Source organism: Neodiprion fabricii, chromosome 7, assembly GCF_021155785.1.
Source record: "Neodiprion fabricii isolate iyNeoFabr1 chromosome 7, iyNeoFabr1.1, whole genome shotgun sequence".
Taxonomy (NCBI): domain Eukaryota; kingdom Metazoa; phylum Arthropoda; class Insecta; order Hymenoptera; family Diprionidae; genus Neodiprion; species Neodiprion fabricii.
Window position 1 is genome coordinate 5,389,861 of NC_060245.1, and position 27,999 is coordinate 5,417,859.

Sequence of the window (27,999 nt, forward strand, 5' to 3'; positions counted from 1 at the left end):
CAACGCAAACATGTCGACAATAAATTCGCAAACGTCGAATCGTTCATCAGTAGTTTTTTTTAACTGCTAATAAATAAGGTAAATATTGCAATCGCCGTTTCAGACACCTCAAAAATTAGTTCTAAAAACCTACTTTGTATGAGTGGATGCGATCAATTTGGGGACATGAAAAAACGCGAGGTGGGCTTTGTTACGAGGCTGAAGTTAGTAACGTTAACGTATCGAAATGTTGTAATAAAAAAATTACTATTTCGTACCTTTGGAATAACTGAAGAAGCTGAATTTACAAAATCGGAGTTTATTGACGCTGTATTAACGATTTGCTAAATTTCAGGTTATCCTAAAGTTGCGAAATAACGACTTTCTCTATAGATATGCATCATTACAATAACGTGACAAAATTCAGCCTGATCGTGCATCCATATACGTCGAGGCTTGAGGCACAACACGTTTGAATACATGCACACACACACATACCTGGGAGCTGTCACAATAACGGTAGGCATTTTTGCGCTTTCGGAACGTCGCTCCTCAACGCTTCTCTCTGTTTGGCATTTTTTGCTCATGGTAACTTCGGCTTTTTTGTCGATAGAAATAGCAAATCGAAGAAGTGAGAGCCGTTGTCCAAGTCGGAAGGTGTGAAATGGGCTTCGAAGTTCATCGATTTCAAGGCGAAGTTGACGAAGAACTTCTTTGCCCGATCTGCTCCGGCGTTTTGGAGGAGCCTGTTCAGGTACTCGTCGTTTCGATCGCCGCTTTCAACTCTGACCCTCAAAATATTAAAATATTTTCATACCCATTCGATTCGTCGTAAAATTCTGGGTAATTTTTCTCGAAAGGCAAAACCTAAATTCAACGAGGTTAAACCTAACCTCAATTTGTCTCTTATTTATGCATCAATATCACAGGGCGTTCAATTCTCGGGAACAATCTAGAAACAGGGAATTAATTCTGTGTAAATTTTGCGTAATTACTTGAATTTTTTTTACCCTTTATTATCATTATTTACTTCTTTCATCAATGTGATTTAACAGAAATATTTTCCGGTGTGATGTTTTGCTCTTTCGGTTCTGAACTGATCGTTTTACAAAATATAGGTTTTTACCCGTATTTTGTACAACTCAATTCCTTTGTCTGTATCATGCATTTCATTCAATCGAGTAGTTTTTATTCAGAAAAAAACTTTACTCTAACATTAGAAAACTCTAAATCTCATGATACTTAAAAGTGTTCAATCAGTAAGCTCTTAGAATCATGAGTGATTAGTTCTAAAGCTGCATTCAGAGATCTTTTCCAAATCCAGTTTTTAGTAAAATAATTATTCTATAAGTTTCAAACAATTTCTTTGGACGATTGTAAATATTATTAACGAATGAGAATGAAATATAATAAAACCGAGAGGCTTGATCGCTTTAAACTTCAATGAAGTCTGTAATTTTACTAAATTTGATCAAAACTGAAGAAATTTTCAAACCTTAAATGATGAAGAAAGGTTGAAAAGTTTGGTAAAAACCTTTCGCCCTGAAAATTTGCCAGAATAACGCTGAAATTGAATATTTCAATGTAAATACAAAAATTTTGAAATTTGTTAACAATTGAAATTTTTAATCAGAGAAATTGAACTCACAGTCTCAATTAGAATTTCTCAAAAATCTGCTCCTTGAGAAAAAATTCTGGGCAAAATCAACTGCACATATTTTATCAGAAAAATGTTGATCTTCTGTTTAAAATACGACAAATTTTCTCTACCTAATTTACAATATCTATTTATCGATTTGCTGGTATTTAACAGTGTGACAAGATTGAGATTTGCAAAGGAACGCTTGTAAATATTCAAACATTTGATTTTGACCAGGGTTTTCACTTATAGATACTGAGCACATAGAAGGGTTATGGGTTCTGGTAGGTAAGTGATGTGTTACAGGCTCAACTCTGCGAGCATGCATTTTGCCGGGCTTGCATCAACGAGTGGATCAACCGACAACCGACCTGTCCTGTAGACCGGGCGCCGATAACGTCTGCGCAACTGAGGCCTGTACCTAGAATCCTAAGAAATTTGCTAGCCCGATTATGCATTGGCTGCGACAATACGATATACGGATGCCAAGTTGTCGTAAAGTTGGATTGCCTTGTCGCACACCTCGACGAGTGCGAGTACAATCCAAAACGGCCAATGCCATGCGAGCAAGGCTGCGGATTGATAATACCGAAAGACGAGCTGAACGGTCATCATTGCATACGAGAACTTCGCAGCCTGATACAATCACAGCAACAGAAGTTGACCGACGTGAAAAGGGAACTGGGAGAACAACAGTTTCAGATCAATGAACAAAAACGGGAAATACATTTGCTTAAGGATTTTATGAGAGCAATGAGGGTCTCAAATCCGGCCATGAGAGCTATCGCGGATCAAATGGAACGCGACGAAGTTGTCAGATGGTCCGCCACGCTTCCTCGTGCCAGAGTAACTAGATGGGGGGGTATGATTTCCACACCTGATGAGCTGTTACAGGTAAAAGTAAATCGAAACAATTGATTATTTGGGATACATCGCCTGATTATTTATTTATATATATGTTGCAAGATTTCGATGCTATTATTTTTGCCTCTTCCTAGACTTTACTTTACAATCGATGTTCCTCTTCTACGATTATTCAGTCGATATCGTTTCCTTGCAGACAATGATCAAGAGAACACTATCAGAATATAATTGTCCGCCACATGTGATTGATGAACTGATGGAAAACTGTCACGAAAGAAAATGGCCACCTGGATTAAATTCTTTGGAAACGAGGCAAAGTTCTCGGCGTCAGTATGAAAATTATATATGCAAAAGAGTACCTGGTAAGCAGGCTGTGCTGGTGCTTCATTGTGATAACACTCATATGCCTGAAGACATGATGGTAGAGCCAGGTTTAGTTATGATTTTTGCTCATGGTATTGAATGAACAAACTGAGATAAGAATCTGCATCAAAATTTTATAAAGACTGTACAACATGGAAAGGAAATTTACTTACAAATGAATTTCGAACACAGTCTTGTTTTATGCAAAAAAATCCGTACTAATCAGCTCTTAGCAATGTTATACAAACTGATGATTCAGAGGTGAACGATATCTTGTCAAAGAATTAATCTGTTGTATAAAATGCACAAAAAGTTGCAGATATCAAAAGTCATTTTCGGGGCGCAAATCTATTATCTGTACAAAGGTGTTGTACAGAAATTCTTGTGAGTTGTTGTGTGATATTTATGCTTTTTACTTTACCAAATACCATTTTCGTCCCTGAATCCAAGGTACTAAAGGTATAACGAGTAAGACATAATAATAAAAAACAATCGTAAGAATTCCACTACTAAAATAGTGAATATAAAATACAAGCCATGGTTTCGAAGCAATTTCGAAATGTTAGCTGGGAGTATTTGGTGACTGTCCTATGAGATGTCGATACGCTCATCGATATGTAATATTTATCGACCGACTGAAATCGTCGTAAAGCCAATTGCGATGGTATCAGTTTAGGCACAAGTCTGAGGTATAATCTGACTTTTAAATATCTCCACCTATGATTAAAACCTAAAAACAGTTTGTATGATAATTTATTCGTGATCAATGTATTATATATAATAGTCCTAACGTGACAACCAAATCAAGACTGTATATTTTTATAAATGATTCTATTCGTTGTTTAATACCGCGATAAGTTATTGTTACTGGCAATTAGTTATTATCGCTCTGTCATAATTGTCTATACACGGAGTCTGTAGCGCAGTCTTCTAACGTATGATGAGAAAAAGTTGCCTTTTAGATGTACTGCTTATTAGGATAGGGCTGACATATTGTTGTCACATTTGACGAATTTCTCCGTAATCTAATACGTTTACAGTCATTCAAGACTGCCACTAATGTTAATATACGTACTGTCTATACATATGTAATACACGAGTAATATCCTGACATCCTTCGATTTTGGTGTAAATTTGTTATGCGAAGTGCATGGTCAAGTGGAGTTTTAACTGGAAACAAAGGCACAGCATTCAAATCAGGACTCAGGGTCATGTCAAATTACTCCACTGTACTCTTACGACGTACAATAAAATATTGCATAGTCAAATTTACACCTAGTTACGCATGAAAAATTTATAAGAAAATCTAACGATCCAAGGACCCCGGCTTAGCAGAACTAACAAAGCACGTCCGCGAAGCCTTTCTGCTTTGTATGATTTTCTACAAGTATCCGGTTCGTCTTTTATCATTTTCCCTGGATACCAAATTTCATGCGGATTGGTCGATAATTAATGGTTTCGAAAGTACGAGGGTTGGAAGTTACTGAAAGATTGTTCAATATCTTGAAAGTAGAATAATAAGGCCGATAAAAAAAATACTTTTCAATTTTTTCGTTCACTTCACACCTTTGCAAAGTATTGTCAAAATCCGATATGCAGGCCTTGCAGACATTGTTGTCAGTTAACATGCCCCAGACATTTTTCTACACTTATCAATCTTGACCTCGCCGATTTTCAGCGGACTAATTATAGAATATCTTCTGACAATGGCAGTCATTATTTTATTACACTTTATTGCTTTGAGTCTTTTCCGAAGTGCTCTGATCGTAAGTCTCGAAAAATTTGTTAGGTAAATACATATCCTAACTTGAAGTTGCAATTAAAAGAAACTTGATATACATGCGTTTCTCATCTTGACCTATTTTAGCAGTAATTTTATATTTGCATTAATGTTCAAATATTCGAACTGATATTTGTTCAAAAACTGAGGAACCCGTATGTTAAACTTATTGTTAGTTTTAAATACTCGAGATTTCTGTATGATGATTAAAATGACTATTTCACCATTTGTTCTTACTTATCATACAATAAAATCAGTAATATTATTCTCAGCATTCAATCATTTCGTTTATCACTGCAGTTTCTGACTGGTTACTAATCAACCAATATATAATAATATATAATAAGAATATATAATAAGAGTCGAGAATTAATCTATGAAACACTAAAATGGCAAAATTTAGAATATTGATTGGAATAAGGTTGAAAAAAGACGTGTGCTGCATGCACTGTAAAATGATTCATAATATATTGCTCGACGCGTCAAATGTATTTTTACCATTATAAAAAAATAACATACTTCCAAATTATATAATCTAGAAAAGAACAAAGACGTCGAATGTTTGTTTTTGGGAAAATAACCCATCAAGACTACAACTAATCACTGATACCGTTTTTATGTAACTTCACCTACTCAAACTTTTGTAATATTGAGTTTGATACAGTAAAAACTGTACACGATATATGTGTTATTTAAAAATATCTTTCGGTTTGTTTATTTCACAGATATATTATTATGAACAACATAATAAAAGACAAAAAACATTTTAAAACATACAAGTAAAATTCACTAGCCATTACAGCTGGAATTTTAATGGCGTTACAATGAAAGCCGAATAATGAACTTGATGTCGCTTGTTGAATACAACACACATGTATACGACTGTTAAATGCTCTCAAAGGCTGTTTCAACAAATCTAAGACTGAGAATTATCGTTCTGGTTGTTTTAAAATCATAGAATTGGATAACTGGTGCATTGACTTGGTAAAAATTGTTGATACTCGTAATGACGTTGCTTTAAAAAAAGCATAATTATATACTCAAACAATTTCTTACATCATTACCCGAATGTAATTTAATTTTTGGTACCCAGCATAGCGTGTTACTCTATTTTACTTGGCCGTGTATAACGCCTTAAATAGTTGGACATATCCCTGTAATTACTTTACCATTGGCACGTAATGGGTTCAAGGTGAGAGGTACGCTATTGATTATAACATTGTTGATGCACCCCACATATTGCTGACGACTTTTCGAACCTCGAGCTCTGGATAACCTTAGATGGCCACCAATGAATATTGGTTGTTTCGATTGAACACCATATATGTTTCTAGAACCAGTACCAGGCGGTGCGGATTTGTTATCTACCGATAGAAGCACTGCATTCTTTTGTCTCGTAGCTGAAAAACACACAGAAATACGATACAGAAAAAGAAAATCAAGAATGGCAAAAAAAAAAAAAAAAAAAGGAAATGGTACAAGTCGTTGCGGAATAGAGAAATTGGGTATCGGCGTTAAATCAAGTGTATAATTGTAAAAGTACATTCCGGAGCAAGTTACTGGAACTAAAACATTCACCATGAACAAAGGACAGAGCTAACCCAACAGCTAGCATTAGGTTGGTCTTTAATAGGGTTGTTTTTGAATTTTTATGCTACCGGGGCTTAAACGCTTTTAAACTAATAACGAAAAATTCCGTAGAAATTTAAGCTCTTAGGGAGAACCTTTTTTTGATCTTTGAAATTTTATAAGTTGTTGACGAATATACGTAAAATTATGAAAAATACATATTTTTGTAGACGATTGAACGCTCTACAAAAAAGCTCTAATGCATAAAATTCGTAAATGAAAGCGTTGGTATGTTAATTAATGTTCAAGGGGTTCAATCGAATTCGTTGATTAACGTGTGAAGGCTTTCAGTTACGAATCTTATGCATCAGAGCTTTTTTTCAGAGCGATCAATTCATTACAAAAATGTATATTTTACATAATTTTAGGTACATTCGTCAACGACTTATAAAATTTTAAACAGTAAAAACAAGGTTTTCCCATGTTATTTCCATAATATACCTTGATCACATATCGTAGACTTGATGAAGAAAGCTCAAATTTTCAAGGAATATTTTTACTAGCTTATTTCAAGACATAGCCAATGTACCTATCTGCATGTTATTCGTTAGATACTTGTTATGTTCAAAAGCGAATATCATGAGCGATTAACAGTTATCGATCGGTTGTCTTTAATACACCTGGCATTAAATCAGGATGTTTGAAAATCATGCTGAAATGAAATTGTACTACGGTTGCATCACGATGTAGTTGCTAGAGATATCTGTATACTACTAAATTCACGAGTAAGAATAACTTACCACGAATGCTGTGCCAATTTCCATCACATAACGAGTTGCGATTTGGCAGTTGGAACGACGTCTCGATGATTCCTTTTTGTGTTTTAACGAGGAATCTCACGGTACCATTGTCCATTTCCAATACTAAGTAATCACGTTTACCGTGAGTTGACAATAAATGCCCAGAAATTGTGCGTGGTTTGATATTCATTTGTATATCGATTGTGCCGCCGAACTGATGTTTATCCGCTGAAAATTTCAATCAAAACTAATATTTGTGCGAATAATTTATCCCAGAGTATCTGACCTCAATAATTTATCTAAACACTTTAGAGTTTCCGATAAATACAAAATCTAAAATACAACTTGCGAATGCATAAATTGACAATTCGACGCTGTGAGGTATTTGTAAGGCACTTACTGTCCTTGTAGTAATTTGATCCATTTCCTGGATAGAAGAATAGACCAGGTTCGACCGACTTGGAGCATGGAATAACTCCAATCGACGTAGTTGGGTCACCTACTAGGTTTCCATTCATCATGAAACTCTTCAAACAGCCACTAAACGTGGAATTAATTCCCTGAAACAGACCAGATGAAGTGATACAACGATCAAAATGTACTATTGTTCGCGGTGATTGTATCGACAAATGCTGATAAGTAAAAATTGGTAAACAAGTATTAATATTTTTGAAAATAAATCGCTTACACCGTGGAATCTAATGGAAAAAAATACAGTTGTAGTAACTAATAATTGATCACTCTTAAAATAACTTACCGTGGATCTGAATACGTTATCCGATAACTCGGATCGGAAGCCTCCAACGTAAAATGGTGGAATGACATCCATCATTGTAGCATCTCCCGCAGAATTCTGACGTATTATTTGCTCATCGTCAATAGCCAACTCTCCAGTATTACCCTTTCTCTTGAATACGATCGTGTGCCATTGATTGTTGTTTGTCTTTGTCGCCCCAATCAACAAAGCAGGTCCACTGCCACAATCGAATTTGTAATGAACCTGAGAAATGATACGCGTACGTTATGCATGGTGCGAAATTGTGATTGCCTAACAAATATGCATTATTTTTCACCCTGAATATAAGCATTGTAAAAACTAGCGAAATGTCTAATTACCTTGCCTTCCTTGAGGTATACAGCAATAAGGTCCTGCTTACCAAGGACAGCGCTGTAGAATATTATACCATCGTTCTCCATTGTTTTGAAATCAATTTGTATATCATAATCGTTCATGTATCTGCCACCAAGAGAATTGTATTCGAATCTGCTGTTTTTCTTGGTACCTATGAAAGAATGGATGGTCATTCGAGAGTTTCACCGAGCAATTGTCACTTTGGTGACGAAAAATTTTATAAATCCATACATACCAAATCGCCATCCATTATTTACATCAGAATCGTTGGCAGGATATTGTGGCAGGTGGCATTCATTAGCTGTCCGTGGTGCCGGGGTCATAACGGGCTTCAATGGTTCTGAAGTAACTACTACTGGGGTTGGTGTAGTCGAAGTTACGGGTCCGACTGTAAGACGACCTTCGATATTATTGAGTCCGTCATTCTCTTCGAATGGAATGTTTACATCTGCAAAAAAGTAATGCATATATTCAGATATTGGGCAGGTTAACGATAAAAATCGCAAGGTATGTTGGCCGCATTGTCTAATCAAAAATGACTCCGGCAGTTAACGATGATCAATTAACGTACCTTTAAGTAATCAAACATTTCTACAGTAAAATTGATACAAAGTAACAGTATTTACGTACAAGTAAATTAGTGAGTAGCTGATAATTGAAAATGGAACTATAGACTATAGTACAAGTTGCTTTCCAAACAGGTATGAATATTAATTGATCGACTGTCATATCCTATAATTGATCATCACAATATGACAATGGTTCAAAATTCTCACCATAACTCGTTGATTTACCCTCACGTGCGTATACGACTAAAACAATCACTACCAAGAATGATGGAAACTTTGTGGAGCTAAGCATGACTTCTTCTCTCGTAGAAATTATGAGGTTACTGAATGGACACAGTGCCTTTCTCCGCTATTATCGGTTTCATTATTCTTTAAGGTCAAAGTTTCATCTTAATCTTAAGTATATATACACACACATATGTATACATCATTTCCACTATTGTTCATATCAGTCTAAACAAGATACAGACGGCCTGGTCATGATTGCGCGCCGAGAATGAGGGTTGAACATACCGTTATCCTCCAAACAATGGAGATGTACATTATCTGTATAGATATAAAAGGAAACTCACCTGTACGTTTCGGAGGTGTGGGAATATCTGGTACTGGTTCCGGTGTCCATGTTTCGTCTGGTCGTTGTGTCTGGACAGCCGGTGGCCGTGCTGAAAAATTGAATTGAATAAAACGTATAATTATGCTAATTATGAATTATCAATTATCAATGCTCTTCACTCAGGGATTAATGGCCGCACATTATTCTGATGATACAAAGAGCAAACACCGTGTATCAGATATCTTTCGCATAACCCGCGTACTGTATATAATTGCTGAAACCTTGAATTGGACAGTCCAGCTTTCAATAATTAACCGATAAATTAATAAAACCATAATAAATCAGAGCTGCTCCGCCGATAGGACGATACTAAAAATGAAACGAATATACTCACATGGTTGATCGCCACCTTTGCATTTGCCGAGGAATGCACCAGGCCGATCCGTGCTGTTGGCAAAGTTGATAATGATGCCATTCAACGTCGCGTCTTCGATGCAACCCACGAATGGTACAGTCGATAGATTTCCCTGTTTCTGGACGTTGTAATCAGGCGGTAATCCTCCGATGTACAAGCTACCGTATAGAATGTGCAAAGGAGGTGGTGGTATCTCTGTGATGTAGTTTTCGATGTCATCAATGTCTAGTCTGAGACTTTTTTCGTCATGAGTAGCCGTTACGACGTGCCACTCATTGTCATTGAATTTAATGCCATCCTTGCTTGTGCTGAGCTCTTCACCTTGGCTCCTTACAAAGAGTCGGCCATTCATCAAGGACATCATACTTACCGCCGACTGGTCATCATTCGTGGCGTAATATATGAGTCCCGATTTCGCCGAAGTTTTAAACTTGAGATTTACTTTCAGAGAATTTGGTGCCGACGCATTTTCCCATTTAACGTATCCAGGATTGCCTTCTTCGAATGAGACAAGTCTCGCGAACTAAAAGAGCAACATAAATTTTTATCTTTCAATGCGGAAGTGTCTTTTGTCTTCTGTCTTCATTGACAATCACACTGCAGATTTTTACATCTGTCAACTAATATTTTTGGCGAAACGAAAAAATGACATGGAATTCTTACCCTGACGGGACATCCGGACGTAACTCCAAACGCTTGGGTGCTACTGCTAAGATCGACTTGAGTATCGGATATGTAAACTTGGTCGATGCAACCCTCGAAGCCTTCCGTTGTGACGGATGAATAAGAATGCAGAGTAGGATGACCCCCAAAGTATATGCGATCTTGGGACTCGAAGGTCGTTGATGCTCCCTTAACTTCGCCCCATACTTTACCAGAATTGTCGATTTCAAGAGTACCTTGTTTCTGTTGTCGCAACGCTATCAAATTATGCCAGTTACCGTCGTTGAACGTCTTCGTTGTCTTTATAAACGCGGTTGATTGACCAAGATTGTATTGGTAGAGTACATGTCCATCCTTCATTTCCAACGAGAAGAAGTTTCTTCCGTTAACCATCAAATACATCAGACCATTTTCAGCGAACGTTTTGAAGTTCAATTTTATATTGAACTTTTGAGCGTCCATAGATATTTGGGACTGCTTTATGCTGATGATTGCGTAGCCGTTGCCGTCGAATCTGTACCCGGTGCTTGGTTGGAAGTTTATCAGCTTGTCTCTTTCCACAGCTCCTTCCCTGTTGTTTTCTCCGTAAACGAAATTCCAGAATGACACGGGTGTATCACCGATTACCAACTCTTCCATTTCACCCTCGAACGAAGCCGAAGTAACTGCGTTTTGAATCTGGAATGCTGCCGGATATCCTCCAACGAAAAGCTTCGATTGATCCTGATCCAAGTTGAATATGGAATAGGGACCGGGAATCACTTGTTCTTTGACAAATAGTTCATCTTTACCCTCGCCGATATCTTCACGTATGATTAACTTTATGTTTGTGCCGGTCCTGTTGGAGGAATAAATATTTTCACCAATTAAACATCGATTGTATGCTATTTTGAACAATCGAAGTGGTAAAATATAATATCTCGTGAGCTCACCGTTCGACTATAACTTGCCGCCAAACATTGTCAGCGACATATCTATTACTGATAATTCTTTCTGGTCCCGATCCCAGATCGACTACAAGCACAGGGTAGCCGTTTTCGACTAAAAGCGCCATAAAGTCATTCTGTAGAAAATAAATAAATAACATTATTGTACCATCAATTTTCGCATTTATCAGATTGAATGCGTTATAATCATTTAAGCATTCAATGTCAAGCGTTGAACCTTTAGTGGTTCATGAAGTTGAAGTTGGTACGGTTACTTTAACGATGCATGTTTCGAAAAATCGTTACTTCGTGACCTTAGGATTGTCTGAAATTCAGCTAGTGAATCAAAGAAAAGAAAATATGTTCATATTTTGAAAAGCCACCTCCTTGGAAGTCGTTCTAAAATTTTACAACTATTTATACCATGATGTTTCGTTACGTTAACGTTACTAACTTCAACAAGTTAGTGATTCAATTTACCGTCTTAAAACGAGATTGTTTGCTCTTTTGTTCATTTCCTAAGTATAACATGAAACCGTTAGTTTGATTCGTTCTGAAATATGCGGATATTTTAGTCGATGTTGCCAATAGAGGCAGACTCTCAGGATTCTTCAATTCCAACGTTGTATTCCTGTAGAAGGTCAGACCAATCTTGATCATATCGGCTAATTCTCTTGCATTTGCAATACTGTGTTTCAGGTCGTCAATTTTTTGCTGTAACATCTTTCCCGTCGTCTCAATTGAACTTTGTTTACTTCCCAGGTCATTTATCAAATTTGTAATGTTCGGAACGATCCTTTCTACAACATCCAGTTGTTTATTCGCTTGCGATATATCGTGTATCGAATCCTCCATATCCTTGGAAAGTTTTTTCGCGTCGACGAGATCTTCCGGTAGTTTTTCGACAGTTCCTTTCATGTCATTGATCGCGCGCTGTGTTACGTCTTGTACTTTATCAGCCTTGTCCATGAATTGTTGAGCCAACGGTGATGAAGACTCGGGTGAAAGCCCCGTTAGAACACTGTGGGAAAAGTTGTATTAACTTAAAAATATACGTCTATTGAAACTGGTATTCAAATATACAATAACTATCTTGCCAACACAACGTAAAATTCATGTTATTAGTCACACAGTTTCATTTTTGTATGATTTTTTGATGATATATTATTTGGAAGTATTTTAGCGTCACATTTGCACTGAATTATTACCTCTCTATACGGTCCAGCTCTGCAGTGTTATTGCGATTTTGATTATCTATACTGCTGACATCATTTTGCGTCTCAATTAAATCATCCTCAAGTGATCCCTCAGTTTGATCGAGAGCGTTTATAGCCATATCCAACAATTCCTGTGATCTGTTTTGAGATGTCAATGTTCTTCCTCCAATTCCGTCAGACTAAAACAGTTTCATTATCGTATGTAAATTTACTCCCTAAATTTGTTTAAATTTACTTGGAATAAATCACACTGCAACGACAAAAGTGATCACTCACAAGCTGCGTAGCATTATTTGCAGCTTTGATAGCATCTACGGCCGCTTCGTAAGCTCCGTTAATTGTTTCTGAGATATCCTTGTAAGCAGAAGCAGCTCTCACAGCGCTTGTGTTTCGGGTATCGGTAAGTATGCCATCCAAATCGAGAGAATATTGGTTCAATGTTTCAGCATGTTTTGTCGCATTCTTAACCAAGTCGAGAACATCTACTAAAATTTGGTCATTGCCGTACGTAGTTTCGTTCAATTTTGAACGAACATCCCGTTGGGTATCCTCTTCTGCAATACAGGTTAAATCCTTGATTATATATGATCGCTCCAGCATGTCAAATATTCTGCCATTTTTTACAGAAACATTTGCTACTTATTTATAATTAAAAAATTATTACACCAGGTAGTATACTTACTAATTGTGTTGATAAAATTAATAGCCTGGTTCAAAAATCTCGTTGCATTCTCGTTCAGTTCTTTTCCAGCATTCAGATCTTCTTGCGCTTCGTTGGTGGAGTTCTTGGCTGTGTCAAAGTTCCCCGTTTCTTGGGCTATTCTATTCTCCAAGTTCAATCTCTCAGCAACGTTGGCATTTAATTGCGTCATCTGAGTATTATTCATCATGTCGTCTATTTTGTTGGTCAGGTTTACCACTTTTTTATTCAAATCCATGACGACTGTACTCAAATTCGTGATAGGAATATTATTTTGTTCCATCTCTGTCAACAAAATATTAGCACGATCTACCTGATCGTTCGCTTTGTCGCGAAAACTGCGGAATGAAACGCCTTCAATTTTTTTAATAATCTCTTTAGCTTCCTTCAATGCGTTATCAACTTTTGGCCCGGTACCCTGGTCTATGTTCAGTGCCAAGCTTTTCACTTCATCTACAATCACGTTTACACGGTCTATCTCTTTGGCTGCATCTTTTTCCAACAATTTCATCTCTACCGACGTATTCATTGCGCCCTCCGCCCATTTCTCACTATTTTCAGATATGTATTCCACCTTGCGTCGTTGATTTTGTACGTCTTGATCAAGTTGCGAAATTTCCTTTTGCAAAGGCACGAAATCTACTCGGCTCGGATTCAGCAGCTGGACTTGTTTGTCCAGTTGATCGACTGTTTCGTTTATGAATTGCAAACGGCGATTCGTGAAATAGCCTGCTGCAACGGTCTGAAAATATTTTCACAAAAATTACTCTACTCAAATTCATTCTAAGGTGATGAATAGGAGTTTAGAATAACTTTGGAATCATACCTGCGTACTAATAACCTACACGGAACATTTACCTCTAATGGACGTACCATGGACATACAAGATGGATATGTACTACCCCTATTAGAGATCCATTTCAATCGGAATAAAGTATATTACAGCTCTATTGGAGATCCAAATGTCCTCTTGTTATACATTTAGTAGATCTCTACTAGGTATTAGCACAGATCTTGATTAGAGATTTCATGGATTTTGTGGGGAAGATATTTGGACCTCCAATGGACGTCCTTTCTATCCATTATGCATGTGTACATTGATCATATAAAATCTTATAGATCTACTACATACAAAATTATACTAAATATCCACATAGATCTTCACTGGAGATATTATGGATTTTATGGGGAAAAAATTACTACATTTAGTCGACGTTATTTTTACATTATCTACTCTTGTTTACGGATCGTCAAGGATGTTAAAAGATTATCGTGTGCACATTTTGTTCTGCCCCAGACACAAAGTCTAAGACCCAAAAAAATGTGTAAATATTGGATGAAATTCGGAGCAAACGAAAGAGCAGAATTGCTAGGGGCTTGTATAATTTCGAGCTCTCCTCTATGGCAAAAGAAGATAGCGACCATCTGCCGCATGGTTGTTGTCTGTGGTACCTATCCACTTATGTGAAGGGATATTCATAGACATCCAATGGATACCTATCACTGACTTTAATATGACCTTATCCTGTATGGACCACTGATAGATGGAGTGTTCTATGTCATACGGATTTCAATGGCTATGTAAGCTTGATCAACTTTCTAACGCATATTGGTGGTAATAAATATATCTTACTTTGAATTCTTGAACAATAGGAACCAATTGTTCAGCAAGACGATCGGTGTCATCGAGGAGATCGTGAGCACAAGAATCACATTGGAAGCAGCCTTCTTGTTCAATGAGTACCCAACGGTGCGGACATTTATCACACTTATCGCCTATCACTCCCGGAAGACACGTGCAATGCCCAGTTTCGGCATCGCAAGATGCACCGATGGAATATTCAGTGTTACACCCACATGCTGAAAGTAAATTTACATCCTAATTGAAATTTCAAGAAATCAAACTTGCGATCTCTGTTCATAAAAAAAAAACCGGACAAGTGCGAATAAGACTTACGTCCTGAAGGTTCCGTGCAAACTAAATTATTATTTTTTATGTGGTATAGCTACAAATCAACTATGTTCTGACTTTTTCCTCTACTTGTACTATGAAACCTTACTTCTCTCCAAATTTTATGACTCTGGCTTAACGGGAAGTACTCTATAGGTTTTGATTTGATCAAAATATGTGACGTCAATAGCCGCATCTTTTAATTGGGTTGACTTAAAAGCTCGTATTTTTTACACCTCCAAGGAAACCTTAGGAGTATTTGATATTAATTTCTTATTGATATCTCTACCTATTCCTGAGAAAAAGGGCCTTGTCAAACAGACGGACAACGAAGGATCTTATAAAGGTTCCGTTCTTACCTTTCGAGGTACGAAACCCTAAAAATTGCCAAAGTTTAGGAAGTGGTGATGGAAGGAGGGTTCGATCAATTCAATTCTATAACTCACATTCACATCCACTGGGTCCGTAATTCCAGTATCCGGGAGTACAGCGGTCACATTGCCTGCCGGTGACTCCAGGCGCACAACGACACTTTCCAGTGTCATCATCACACTGGCTACTGTACGATGCAACTCCACAATCGCATGGCAGACACCCTTGGCATGACTTGAATCCATAATGGTTATCGGCACAACGGTCGCATTTCTCTCCGATGACATTCGGGTGACACTCGCAGCTTCCGTTGTAGTTGTTGCACCTTGTCATTCCGCAAGTGTCGCATATGCAGCTTTGGCAGTCTTTGAGTTGTACCGCGTCGCCGTAGAAGCCTGGAGCACAAAGATTGCACGCCTGGCCGTAAGTGTTGTGTAAACATGCGAGACATGTCCCGTCGATGGAGTCGCACGAATGCTCGTCTTCCGGATCGATGTTTCCCGAGCACTGGCAGGGTTTGCAATAGTCCCCGACTTCTTGGGGTCTACCGTAAAAACCAGCCGAGCATGACTGGCAGCGGGCGCCGTAATACCCTTCGAGACAATCGCAGCTGATCTTGTCACCTTCTTCGTTCACCTGGCAACTGTTGGCAAAGTTGTTCGATGCTATTGGCAACGGACAGGCACAAATGTTGCAATCGCCCGGAGTTCCAACAGTCGCATTGCCGTAGTAACCGATTTCGCACAACTCGCAATGGTCTCCAGTTGTACTGTGCTTGCAGTCGTAACAACGACCGGTGTTAACGTCGCACGTGTTGGAATGATCGTTACATTGGCAAGGAACACAGTAGCCGCCGTGAGGTCCTGAGGATACTCTGTAATATCCTGTGGCACATTCTTCGCAAGATAGGCCTTTGTAATTCGGAGGACAGTGACACTGTTCCACACTGCTGGCTATTACGCTACTGCTCGAGGAATAGGTCTCTGTGGCATCGTCCAACGTTACGTACGACAACCATATCATGACACTTGGCTGCCAATATTTGGCACGGATGTAAATTCCTTGCAAGTCTTCCAGTACGACCATTATTTGATCTCTCGTCGCGTCCAGATCATTCAGTGTTCTGAAATTGGTTTCCACTATCTGAACCGAAGCTTCGAAATCCATTGAAGACGGAGGCTGTTCGTCTCCGGAATATAGCAGATACGTGTTTGCCCCGTATAAAATAACGTCTGCACCTGCCACAGCCTCGCCAAATGGGCCAGTGGTGTAATAAATTAAGTATTTCAGGTAACCGCCGTAGGCTGTCAACCTTTTACCGAGGTATGTGTCTGGCGCTGAGAAGTAGATGGTGTTTTCGAAAGTTTCGTTATGGGTCAAGCTCATGAAAATTTGAGAATTATTCTGGCTGATCGGAACGTTTTTCAGTATCGTTACGTTGCCAATTTTTTCATTTATTATCGCCGCTTTCCAGTTATTCATGTCTGTTACGTAAGTCTTGTAAAGACTGGCCGATGAACAACGGGTTGTTTTGCCAAAGCAGAAACATTTTGTACAGCCGTTCGGGTTGTTTAGTTGGATGTCGAAAGTACCCTCTGCGCACACGTCGCAACCAGACCCTTGAACATTTGATTTGCAGAAACATTCGGCCGTTTTTTGGTCGCAAATGTCCGCGGTCGTTCCCCGGATATCGCATTCGCATTCAATGCAATAAGGATATTCGGCGTAACCAGGCCTGCACTTGTCGCATTGGCGGCCGATGACATTCACCTTGCAGTTGCAGTTTCCATTGTACAGATTACACTGTAAATCGTTGTCAATTACTCCGTTCGGGTCGCAGTTACAATCTTCACAGCCTATAATTGGATCGAAACCGTAAGTTCTTGGCTTGCAAACGTCGCAACGTTGCCCGCTTACGTTCGGTGGACAAATGCACTCTCCAGTTTCAGGAGCGCAATTCGCGGTGCTGGGACAATTGCACGGTTTGCAATCAGGAAATCCGTAAAAGCCAGTTTTACAAATTTCACACTGTCTGCCGATGACGTTTGGTCGGCAAGAACATTGACCACCGAATTCCTGGCATTCGAAGCTCAACGTTCCTTCGACATCGCAGTTACAGGGTTGCGCCCCGTTGTTATAATCGGCGGTCAGTGAGAAAACTGAGTCCCGACAAAAGCCGTCGTCCGTAATGTTGATGTGGAAATGGTTGGTCCCACATTTCTTTATAAACTCTTTAGTTTGATCAAATTGTATCTTCTGCAGTGTCTCTTGCACGCGTGGACCAGCCGGAATTACCAATATGTAGTCAAGCCAGACGGCGTTATCACCAGCACCCTTTTTGAATGTGATCATGAAGTTTTCTATCAAATCAAACTTCGTCTCGCCATTGGATTGGTGCACAATGCTACGACAACCACTGTTGCTTGGGCAATTTGGCAAAGGTATTTTGGCCTCGTAAAACTTGCCGTTTTGAACTAGCACGTCCAATTCAAATTCCGGATGATCTGGTTGGAAATATTGTACAACAAATACGTATTCCCCGGGTAGAGGTACTTTGGCCTTAATATCTATCATAGTGTTGTTGTTACTAAGATAGATCAATTTTGTAGAGTTGTCATAAATGCCGGGAGGCCTGCTGCCTACTTCCAAAATCTCATTGCCCACTTCGAACTCGATGTGTTTGGCGTCGGAAGCTTCGGGAAAGATTCCTTGTACACACTTCCCACCTTTGCGCACGCAGACAGATTTTGGTTTGATATAATCCAGGGACCAGTTCTCGTAAGGAATAGCGACGATAGATACAATGGCACTATCCGTGTACGGTTCTGCAGATAAAATGACGCTTACGTAATTGGATGGAAGTTGCAGAGGAGTGACTCTTCCGTATTTGTCAGTTACAACTTGTCTGCACACAGAGGTATATCTGCACGGGTAAAGCATCACTTTTCCGTTGTATGATGCATTCGCTTCGACAAGGACAGTCGCTATTTGGTCGTTCGAAATTGGCGTGATGTAAGTTACAACTAGAATGTAAATTCCAGGTTTCGATATCCGTACGTCGTAATGTATTTCCTGTTGTTTATCATTAATTAGTGCAACACGTTTTTCACCAAGCTCATTGAGAGCTGCACGGTCAGTGAAATATTCCGTCAACCGTTCTCTTTGGTTATCCTGAATTGAATAGCCTGCGTCTCCCCGGACAGTATCGAAAGTCGACAAGCTTGGATAGCTAAAGTGTCTGCAGAGTCCGTTGTACCCTATTTCGCAAGGCCGCTTGACCTCCTGAGTCAGAATAGTAGCTTCGTAGTAGGCTGCTGGTAGAAGAACGAAGTAATCGAGAAGTAAGCTCGACTTTGTTGAAATGCTGATGTCCCAACGACCGGGATCCATTACTAGGGGTGATGGAACTGTCCCCGAAGATCCAGCAACTGTTACAAACATCGGCTTCGAAGTTGGTTTAAATACAACCGTAAATTCCTGCTCAGTGTCGTGCGAGTGCTCAGGAGTGATTTTGATCAACCCGGAAATCGGATTGTGGTTCAGATTAATGTACCGTAGAACCATTCGATACAACGTCGACTTCTGAATGTGCACATCCTGTATAATTTTATCTTGGAGAGGAGAGAAGACGGCGTATCCTTTCCAACTATAACCGGGGAACAAGTCCTCAGCAAAACCGTAACGAACCGGATTGTTGCTCGGTGTTCTACCGTCTTCAACTTCGTACTGGAATTGATGCAAGGTAGGGAAGTAATGAGCTTGCAACGGCTTGTTGCACATGCGCCCTGTTACTCGAGGTCTGCAATAACATTGTCCCGATTGTTTGTCGCAAATTGGATTTATCGAGCCGCCAACGTCACATGCGCAATTATCGCATCCGAACAAGTTGTATTCTTGCAGATTGTACATCCCATCCGAGCAGTGGGTGCATCCCCTGCCAGTAACTGCCGTTTTGCAAATACATTGACCAGACTTTGTGTCACATTCGCCAATCCCTGCAATTGTACCAGGAATATTGCACTGGCACTCTTCGCATCCTTGCGGATTTCTTGGTTGTAAATTCCAAAATAACGGCTTGCATTCATTGCAAATTCGGCCCGCTACCCTCTCTTTACACTGACATAGTTCTCCGATGGGCACTGAACCGCATCCTTGGAATGTTTCTATCACACCAGCTGGGTCGCAGTTGCATCCTTCACAGGTCGGGAAGTTGTAGAAGCCTTCCTTGCACTTGTCACACCTTAGACCGTCGAAATTCTCGTGACACTGGCACTTGCCTTCAGCGTCACATGAGAGACCAATTGCACCGTGATTGTCACATTTGCAATCTATACACTCAGGATATTTGTAATACCCTGGGCTACACTGGTCGCAAGTTTTTCCCGAAAAGTTTACGTAACACGAACAGGTTCCTTTCACGTCACAAGATGTGAACGGAGAACCATTGGTACTACACTTGCATGGTTGACAATTCGGGTACCCGAAGAATCCAGTCAGACACTTGTCACAACGAGGTCCGCCATAACCTTCTTTACACAAACATTGGCCGTTCGTCTTGTCGCAGATTTCGCCTTGAGTACCTTGCGCATCGCAATCGCAGAACCTGCACGATGGGTAGTTGAAATAACCGTTCTCGCAAACATCGCACGCTCTTCCAGCGTAATTGTTTTTGCACGTACAGTTTCCACTTGTCACGTCACAAAATTCGTCGGTCGCTCCTAAATCATTGCAGCCGCATGCTAGAAAAAGAACCCTGCATGTTATTCTGATCTATGAACTTGTTCTTTGAATGGCACAGTTCGGGGAGATTCTATCGAATGGTTATAGATATTATAGTTATACAAGTGGGATCATACGTCTGAGTACATATTTAATTTATAGTGTTATCATCAGTTGTGTTCTACGCACGCAGGCAGTCAGGGAAGTTGTAGTATCCTTCTGCACACAAGTTACAGTAATGTCCCGCGTAGTTTTCTTTGCATGGACAATGGCCGTCCGTAGCCTCGCAATGATAACCATCTGTTCCTTTGAGATGACATTCGCAAGGCCGACACTTCGGATAACCGAAGTAACCATAACTGCATTCCGTACAATCAGGAGCCACGTATTCCGGACGACATTCGCACTTTCCTGAACCTTCCGCACAGTTTCCAGTGGAAAATGATAAATCACAATTGCAAGCTATGAAGAAACACGAAAGAATCATTATCATGATATTATACCATATCTGATGCACTAGAAATAGACTTTGTCTGTTCTGTATTCATGGATTTGCATGAATTTGACTTACGCTGACAGACATCAGTTTCATTGAGATGTTTGTCGTACGGTTTGTAGAAGCCTGCCTTACAACGGTCGCAATTTATACCCTCCGTGTTGTGCTTACAGTTCTGGCACACGCCACCTCCTTCATATTTCCCATGGATATCCAGTGACAAATGTTGTTCATCGATTTGAGGGTCATATTGACACTCGTCCGTATGACCGAAACAATTGCAAGCTAATCGAGAGACAAAGTATTCATTTATAAATATCCATAATTGATACTACTAACAAGGAAGCTATCCCAGGTCGATCTCTACGGTTTCATTACTTTTCTAATATGTTATAGTAGACTGAAAACTAAGCCACATGTATTTTTTTTTTATTTACCACTAAACATTTCAAGGGGGTGAAACCACACTCCAAAGTAAGGCATGTCAAGGAACAATTTGGCAGTTTCTACTAATCTACTATATATTGTAGTATTGGTGATCGGTCAATTAAGAAAACGTTAACTAAAATTACGTTTTCTTAATTGACCGATCACCAATACTACAATATATTACTTACGAGGTCGAGAATTCTTATTCATCATATTTGTAATCTACTACAACATATTACAAAAGAAATGAAATTGGAGAGAATGACCTGGAATACCTTCCTTGTAAGAGGACATAAATGATTATGCAATACACCAAACAGCTGAGAAATTCTGTATAATGTCAAAACAAAATGTAGAAAAGCTCACGTTCGCAAATGAACTTCTTGGACGCTGTTGATATTCGCCATTTCTTTTGTTCGAAACCCTTGCAACAGGATGCGCACTGAGGTCCACAGGTGTTGTGATGACATCTACAGAGAAGCTTATCGGGAATGTTCGGATCCTGAACATCGCAAGTGTCCGCATGACCGTTACACATGCAGCGTCCACCTATACTGATGTCTTTGATGGAGTAGAAGTACTGGAAATCGGATGAAATTCATCTTATTATAGTGATTTGGAAACCTCACGAGCAAGAATAACATAAATGCAGTGGCGCTGATCCAATTTATCAATACATACACGCCTGGTGACTGTTGGATCCTGTCGAGCGACGGACATCAAATGTCCGAACAAGTTCTTCGTGCGTAGAAAGCGAAATCGGACGTTGGTGGCTCTGGTCCACTCCTGCAGAACCGAGGAGTTGAAGTAATGGTTGGCCGAAGGTCTGTCGGTCAAAGTGGAGAATGGAATCTCTCCGCCTTCCAACGGAACCAGCTTCGAATATTCCGTGGTACAAATCACACTGTCGTCTCTTTTTATTCCTTCGCGACTGTTCACGCCAAAATATGTAAGACAGTCGTTCTCCGAATCGGAAAAGTACTGCCATGGCGACCACGTCTTTCCGTAATCCTTCGACTTTTCGAGTGCCCATAATCCGGGACGAGGGGAGTTGCCCATACGGATGTAAACGTATGCGACGTGAAATTCCTAGAACACATACCGTTGTGTATTCAGAAAGAATTTCGTTGGGGTGGTTCATAATTTAACTATGTTATTTTTTCAAGGTGCCATTCGCTACCAATTATTCTAATATTTTTTATTTATATTTATGTGTACACCTTACGGACTTGTATACATATCATATATATATCAGTTTACTTTTTTTGTATCGTAGTCCAATTAAAAATCAAAGATTAATCGCCTCGGAGAAATTCGGACAATAGTTTTCATTACCGACGGAGGAGTATCACATCACCTTAATGTCTCTATTTCGTTTTCAGTACTGATTTTTACGAATAATGATCAGTTGGACCACGATACGAAAAAAATAAACTAATATGTATATTTTTTTTAATGAATAAATTGTTCGCTGCAAATGACATCACAAGTAGAATGTGGCATAATCGTGGAAACGATCCGTCTATTCTAAAGAAAATATGATATTCCATAATATGATAGGGTATATAGAATAATAGATATGCAAACAGTGTCATGTTTTCTATGAACTGAAAATTTCGTTGATTTTCAAAATTCGAACATCATTGAATGTCTAAATGAGCTCTCTAAGATTTGACCGTTGAATTTCAAACACAAGTTGTATTTTAACCTGTTGCAAAAGTAAATACAACTGCAAGTATGGCTAAATTTAACAATAAACTGCAAGTGGATCGATGCTGGTGTCCATTTTTCAAACGTATTTTTTAAAACACACGGAACAGTTTATTATTCTCAATAGAGGGTTGTTGAAGTCTTTATCGCGTATCTGCAGGAGCGGAAACGCTTGGGAGATAGTGTGCTTCCCATTTCATGAGTTGATTTCCGACGCCTACACATCGATAAGCCCGAAGTGGCAGCAATGACGAAAGCTGAATGATGATTTCAGCCGTTTCATTAATTCCAGAAATCTGGTCTGTTTGCAGTTATTGAATCTGAATATAGGTATGCATTTTTTTTATTGGTCAACAGTGTCGGTTTTAGGTTCCCGTTTTTATTTATGTAGCAGAATCAAATTTTAGAAAATGATTTTGAAAAAAATTCATATAAATTCTCGAGCAGTGTTGTTTACGTCAATGACAGTGAACACGGGTGAAACATATCTCTGTTATACAATAAAAATCATTTTGAGCGACTTGGAGTAAGAAATCCAGAGGATATCAATGACTTGAAAAAAGGTTTTATAATCGGAAGATTGAAAATTATCGAAGGCTGGTGTTTTTGATGCAATTTTAATATTCTTGGTCTCATATTATTCACCGTATAGATCTCCAGAAATCGCCTGAAAATTTTTTACGCGTTATTATCTCCAGGATGGGTAAAAATAGATTTTATTTAACCCTTCGAGTGACACGTTATTGTGCTGAGTTAACTTTTATAAAAAGATGGTGTTGTATGGTTTTTGAGGGTGTTTATTACGAATCGGAAATCAAAATTAAAAAATTCTAAATGGCGGAGCCAATATAGCGGACAAAAATTTCGAATTTGATTCGAATCCGGTCAAAAAACGCTATGCAAGGGTTTTTCGGGTCGCTGATTGGATTTTAATCTAATTACAAGACCTTTTCTCAAATTGTTGATACGATTTTATCTCGTGCTATTAAAATTTCCCCACATGCATTCATATTACACAGTGTAGAGTCGTTGTTCCATTCGTGTTCCCCGTAATCATTGTGCGGAATTAAAATTCCTGAAAATTTTTTTCAAACAATTCTTTTTATTTTCCAACAAGTTTTCATTCGAACGATTCGGCCTGTCAATCCTTAATGCCGTTCTTATACTCGTACATATAAGCGAGACAAAGATCGGTGCTGTGCTACGCTCTGACTCCAGTTTCATCGCAGGAAGGGCCAACGTTCGTGGCTAACGCGATACAGTTCAATGATTATCTATCTCTGTACGCAGAAGCTTTGCTTCTCGGTAATTCTTTCTCCTCAGCTGTATAAGCATGAATGAGTATTAAATTAAATTACATCAGATAGTATTAAACGAAGAAGATAAAGTCCAAGAGCCTGGCGAAGTACGTTCAAAGGATATATAACATTGTAAAGATTTCATTCTATGCGCAGGATTTGATCTATTAAACTGAGACAAATTCGTCTATCAGCTTTTAGAATATTTCGAATGAATCGAATCAGAGAGACTGACCCGTTTATGTATTTTTTTTTTTTTATAGCTTAAACAATTCTGTACGGACAAATACGGATGAATAATATAATAAGCAATAAAAATCAACACATTATTAATAAAACGCGATTGAATTGTAAACAAATGTATGCTTACGAATCGTTTCGACACTATTATGATATTTTTGAGGTGTAAAACTGTTGGCAGTAAAAGCTGCTATGTCAAGGCTATTAATGTATTCAACAGTTTTCCGAATGAACTTTAAACGTTAAATAACAACACATGTGTAATGAAAAATGAAATAAATCCTTGAATCTTACAATTAGAGAATCTTTAAACATATAAGTTTGGTTATTACATGGTCAATTTATATTGCTAGAAAAATTTGATTAAAAATTAGGACTATGTTCTCTGTATGATCAATATTATTATGTTTTGAAACTGTGTTGAATTATGTGACAAACGGTAAACAATCTGATGAAAATAAATAAATAAATAAACAGATAAATAATAATTAATATTAAGATTAATCGACGTTATTACCTGGCCTAAATTGATGGTGAGATTTACTTCGTTGTACTTCATTCCACGAGATAATGGCGGTGATTGCCACCAAGTTTGAGTACCATCGACGGCATATTCTGGAGGATGTCGCTTCAACGGATCGTTTGGATCGCAATAATCGCATACCTGTAAAAATGTGAATTAATAGGAAATATCGCAACCAATTCTAAAAAGTTTCATCATTCGTTATTATATACTATCATTATTATTTATTTGATTGTGTGTTTTTTTTTTTTCAAACAGGAACGCTTTCATTTCCCTGGATGAAAATTGAACGCGAGAAAATAACGACGAGGTGCAGTTATAAATAAATAATATCGTCAATGTTGAAAAATATTTTAACTGGGATAAGTTCTGTGAACTATAATTTAGATAAGATGTATCTAAGAGTCTCGGCGTAGTGCGTTATTTGAATGAATCTCAGGCTGAAAAACTTCCAACTCGAACATGCGACGCTTTGTTATCTCGTATAAGGGGTCAGTTCTATCTTCCCTTATCGCTTGTGTTCGTCCCCTTCGACCTGCAAGTCCCCATTTCTCATAGGAGTTGCATCAACGCTTCGAAAGGCTTGAAATTTGGCCATTTTAACGAGTGACCTGAGAAACATTCAAACATTCGTAACATCGAGAAGCGTGTAGTATTTTATGAACAATTTCCACAGGAAGTTACAAAAATTTTTAGCAACAATGTGGAATTTTTTTACCCAAGAAAATTTATGAGTCTGTACAATTGCTACGTTGTCATTTAATTATCTATATATAATTGTAAATGTAAATAATTATATATATATATATATGTCTCTTCGTGCTACAAACTTAAATAATTTCAGTTCGTGACTTCTCTTGTTCCAACTATTTTTTTTTTATTTTCTTTTTTATAGAATAATAACGGATACTAGAGTTTCTGGTAACAGCTAGAAAACTAATTTTCATTCTCTACCTAGAACTGTATTTTTCGTTTGTGGTAAAAAATGAAAATAGTTAAGGGCTGAGCGGTAACCGAAACTAAAAATTTCTCTCAGTGTACGGGTGATAATAACGGCTGATTAGACGCGGTATTCAAAGCTGAAAACAGCAGATTATCCTTGCGGATTACGTTTAGGTATACTTTTAAGAAAAAAGAATAAGAAAGAAGTTTCACGATTTTCGACGACCATATTTTTCATATACCTGAAGGCCTCAAAGACAGATCAACCGAGCAGATTTTCGTATTTTAATTCCAATAAGCTGGGATGCAGATTCAATTTTGAGTTCGGAATGCCGATCGTTTATACCGATAACAATGTATATTTCTTTTATTTGTCAATAACAATTTTTTCTCCTTCTCTAAACTCTCTCCAAACATGTTTACACATTGGTTAAAAATCCTACAATGCTGGAGAGAATTTAGTTTTGAAACTGCTGCAGCACCCTGCGACCAATTTAGACTCGGAAATTTAGTTCACTTTCGTTCTCTCGAGAATAAGTTTATTTCTGAAAGCTCGAGGGAAGTCTTAAAGTTCCAGCTGCATACGTACGCTTGAATATCAAATCCGTTGCAAGCTGAACGGTATATTTCATGCTGATTCGTTGATTTTTACAGCGATATTTCAATAATTGAACAAATCTACCCTTGCGGAAAATAATTATCGGCAGTACGGTGGTAAAAAAATTTAAAAACAAAAAAACCACAGCTGTTTATGTTTTTTTATTTTTTATTTCAGTCATTTTTTTGTAATACGTGTATTTTTATATTTGTTTTTTCACGTGCGTGATTGAATAAAAAAGAAATTGTTCAAACTTTTTCAACAAACTGATACGATCGGTGTTATGCTTTATAAAAATTACAAAGAACTATATTCAATACATCTCAGAGGCTCAATTATTTATAAAACGCAAGTTGCATTGACTTGATCATTTTCAAAATATTCGTAAAATCTGGGCTTGGTGAAATCAAAATTTCATAACTCACGCCTATCTTCTAACAAAATTGAACGAAGGATATTTCAATTCTTTTTCTTTTTCTCTGATCACAACTTATTTTACAAGGCAATAAACAGGGTCTAGATTTTTAAATTTTCAAAATTCAAATTTCAATTTTTTCAATAATTCCTCGTTCAATCACAAACTATACTCAACTAGTGACAGAAAATATTTGGTTTTTTGATTTCATACAAAGCTATCTTGAGTTGAACGGCTTAATTTTCAAAATTTTTCCATGAAAATTTCGTGAAATATTGTTTAAATATTTTTCCTTCATCGGAGTATGCAGTTGTTTGTCAAAACATAATTCCATAAGAATTCCAGGTTTTCCATACCAAATCTACGATTTTACCAAGTCGACTTCAAGTACGCGATAAATGAAAACGCAATAGAAATATGAACAAGAACAGTTGATTTTCAAAATTTTCCGGTAACAGCTAGAAAACTAATTTTCATTTTCTACCTAGAATTATATTTTTCGATTGTGGTTAAAAAATGAAAATAGTTGCAGACTGAGCGGTAACCGTAACTAATAATTTCTCTCATTGTTAAAAAAAAGGCACTCTCAGTCCTTTCCAATTCTCTTCTTGAATCAACTAATCGACTCTACGCTTTTACCCCGCGCGGGAAATCCCCGGCTCACCTGTCCCTGTATCAAGTTGATATCCTCGTCCTGATCCGCGTTGGCGCCAACAAGTTTACAGTAAAGTTCTGGCCCCGGAGTATCGACACCGCAAGTCGCAGTGGCGCTAATTTCCCGGCCATCCGCCAAGTTGAAATACGGCGGTGTAAGGATTTCGCCGCGGGCGAAAACGGCCGCAATCGCAAGGATGACGAGGCCCTGGGCCTGCAGGATCATCTCTGGGCCTCAGTCCCTAGATCCTCGCAATCGAACGCGACGAGAAGTCGCTATCAGCGATTACTGCGATATAATCGGCCAACGATTTCAGCCAAATCTCTCCGTATTCATGTGCGAATTGCGATTTATCCTCCGAGAAACGATTCGAGGGTACCGCTTTTTGCTGAAAAACACAGCCGCCTCCCTTTTATTACACCGTCGGCTTCACGATGTCAATTTTATTCCGCTATCCCGCCGAGATCGAGCCAACTCGACGG

At 38.4% G+C, this 27,999-nt stretch overlaps 2 protein-coding genes across 8 annotated transcripts; one reads left to right on the forward strand and one right to left on the reverse strand.

Moving 5' to 3' along the window:
* Nucleotide 1: 1 nt before the first annotated feature.
* On the forward strand, nucleotides 2–5,635 carry LOC124186162 (E3 ubiquitin-protein ligase NRDP1). Of its 7 annotated transcripts, none has more exons than XM_046577603.1 (5): nucleotides 2–78; nucleotides 335–498; nucleotides 593–733; nucleotides 1,907–2,518; nucleotides 2,679–5,635. In XM_046577603.1, exons 3-5 carry the CDS (start codon nucleotides 644–646, stop codon nucleotides 2,946–2,948), a joined length of 972 nt encoding a protein of 323 aa, XP_046433559.1. In that variant the 5' UTR covers nucleotides 2–78; nucleotides 335–498; nucleotides 593–643; the 3' UTR covers nucleotides 2,949–5,635. The 7 variants fall into 7 exon arrangements, with proteins under 7 accessions (XP_046433559.1, XP_046433557.1, XP_046433562.1 ...); XM_046577601.1 differs by having other exon boundaries at nucleotides 53–180; XM_046577606.1 differs by having other exon boundaries at nucleotides 55–180; nucleotides 1,907–2,512.
* LOC124186161 (laminin subunit alpha) lies at nucleotides 5,070–27,997 on the reverse strand. The gene is made up of 22 exons (XM_046577600.1): nucleotides 27,527–27,997; nucleotides 24,902–25,048; nucleotides 21,818–22,225; nucleotides 21,503–21,716; nucleotides 20,783–20,992; nucleotides 20,401–20,673; nucleotides 15,567–20,231; nucleotides 14,803–15,029; nucleotides 13,152–13,911; nucleotides 12,746–13,023; nucleotides 12,461–12,648; nucleotides 11,733–12,273; nucleotides 11,259–11,389; nucleotides 10,327–11,164; nucleotides 9,643–10,186; nucleotides 9,268–9,357; nucleotides 8,362–8,574; nucleotides 8,111–8,277; nucleotides 7,752–7,994; nucleotides 7,395–7,554; nucleotides 6,995–7,222; nucleotides 5,070–6,025 (listed from the first exon to the last, which is right to left on the reverse strand). The coding sequence occupies exons 1-22, from the start codon at nucleotides 27,740–27,742 to the stop codon at nucleotides 5,760–5,762; spliced, it is 11,007 nt and encodes a 3,668-aa protein (XP_046433556.1). The 5' UTR covers nucleotides 27,743–27,997; the 3' UTR covers nucleotides 5,070–5,759.
* Nucleotides 27,998–27,999: the final 2 nt, after the last annotated feature.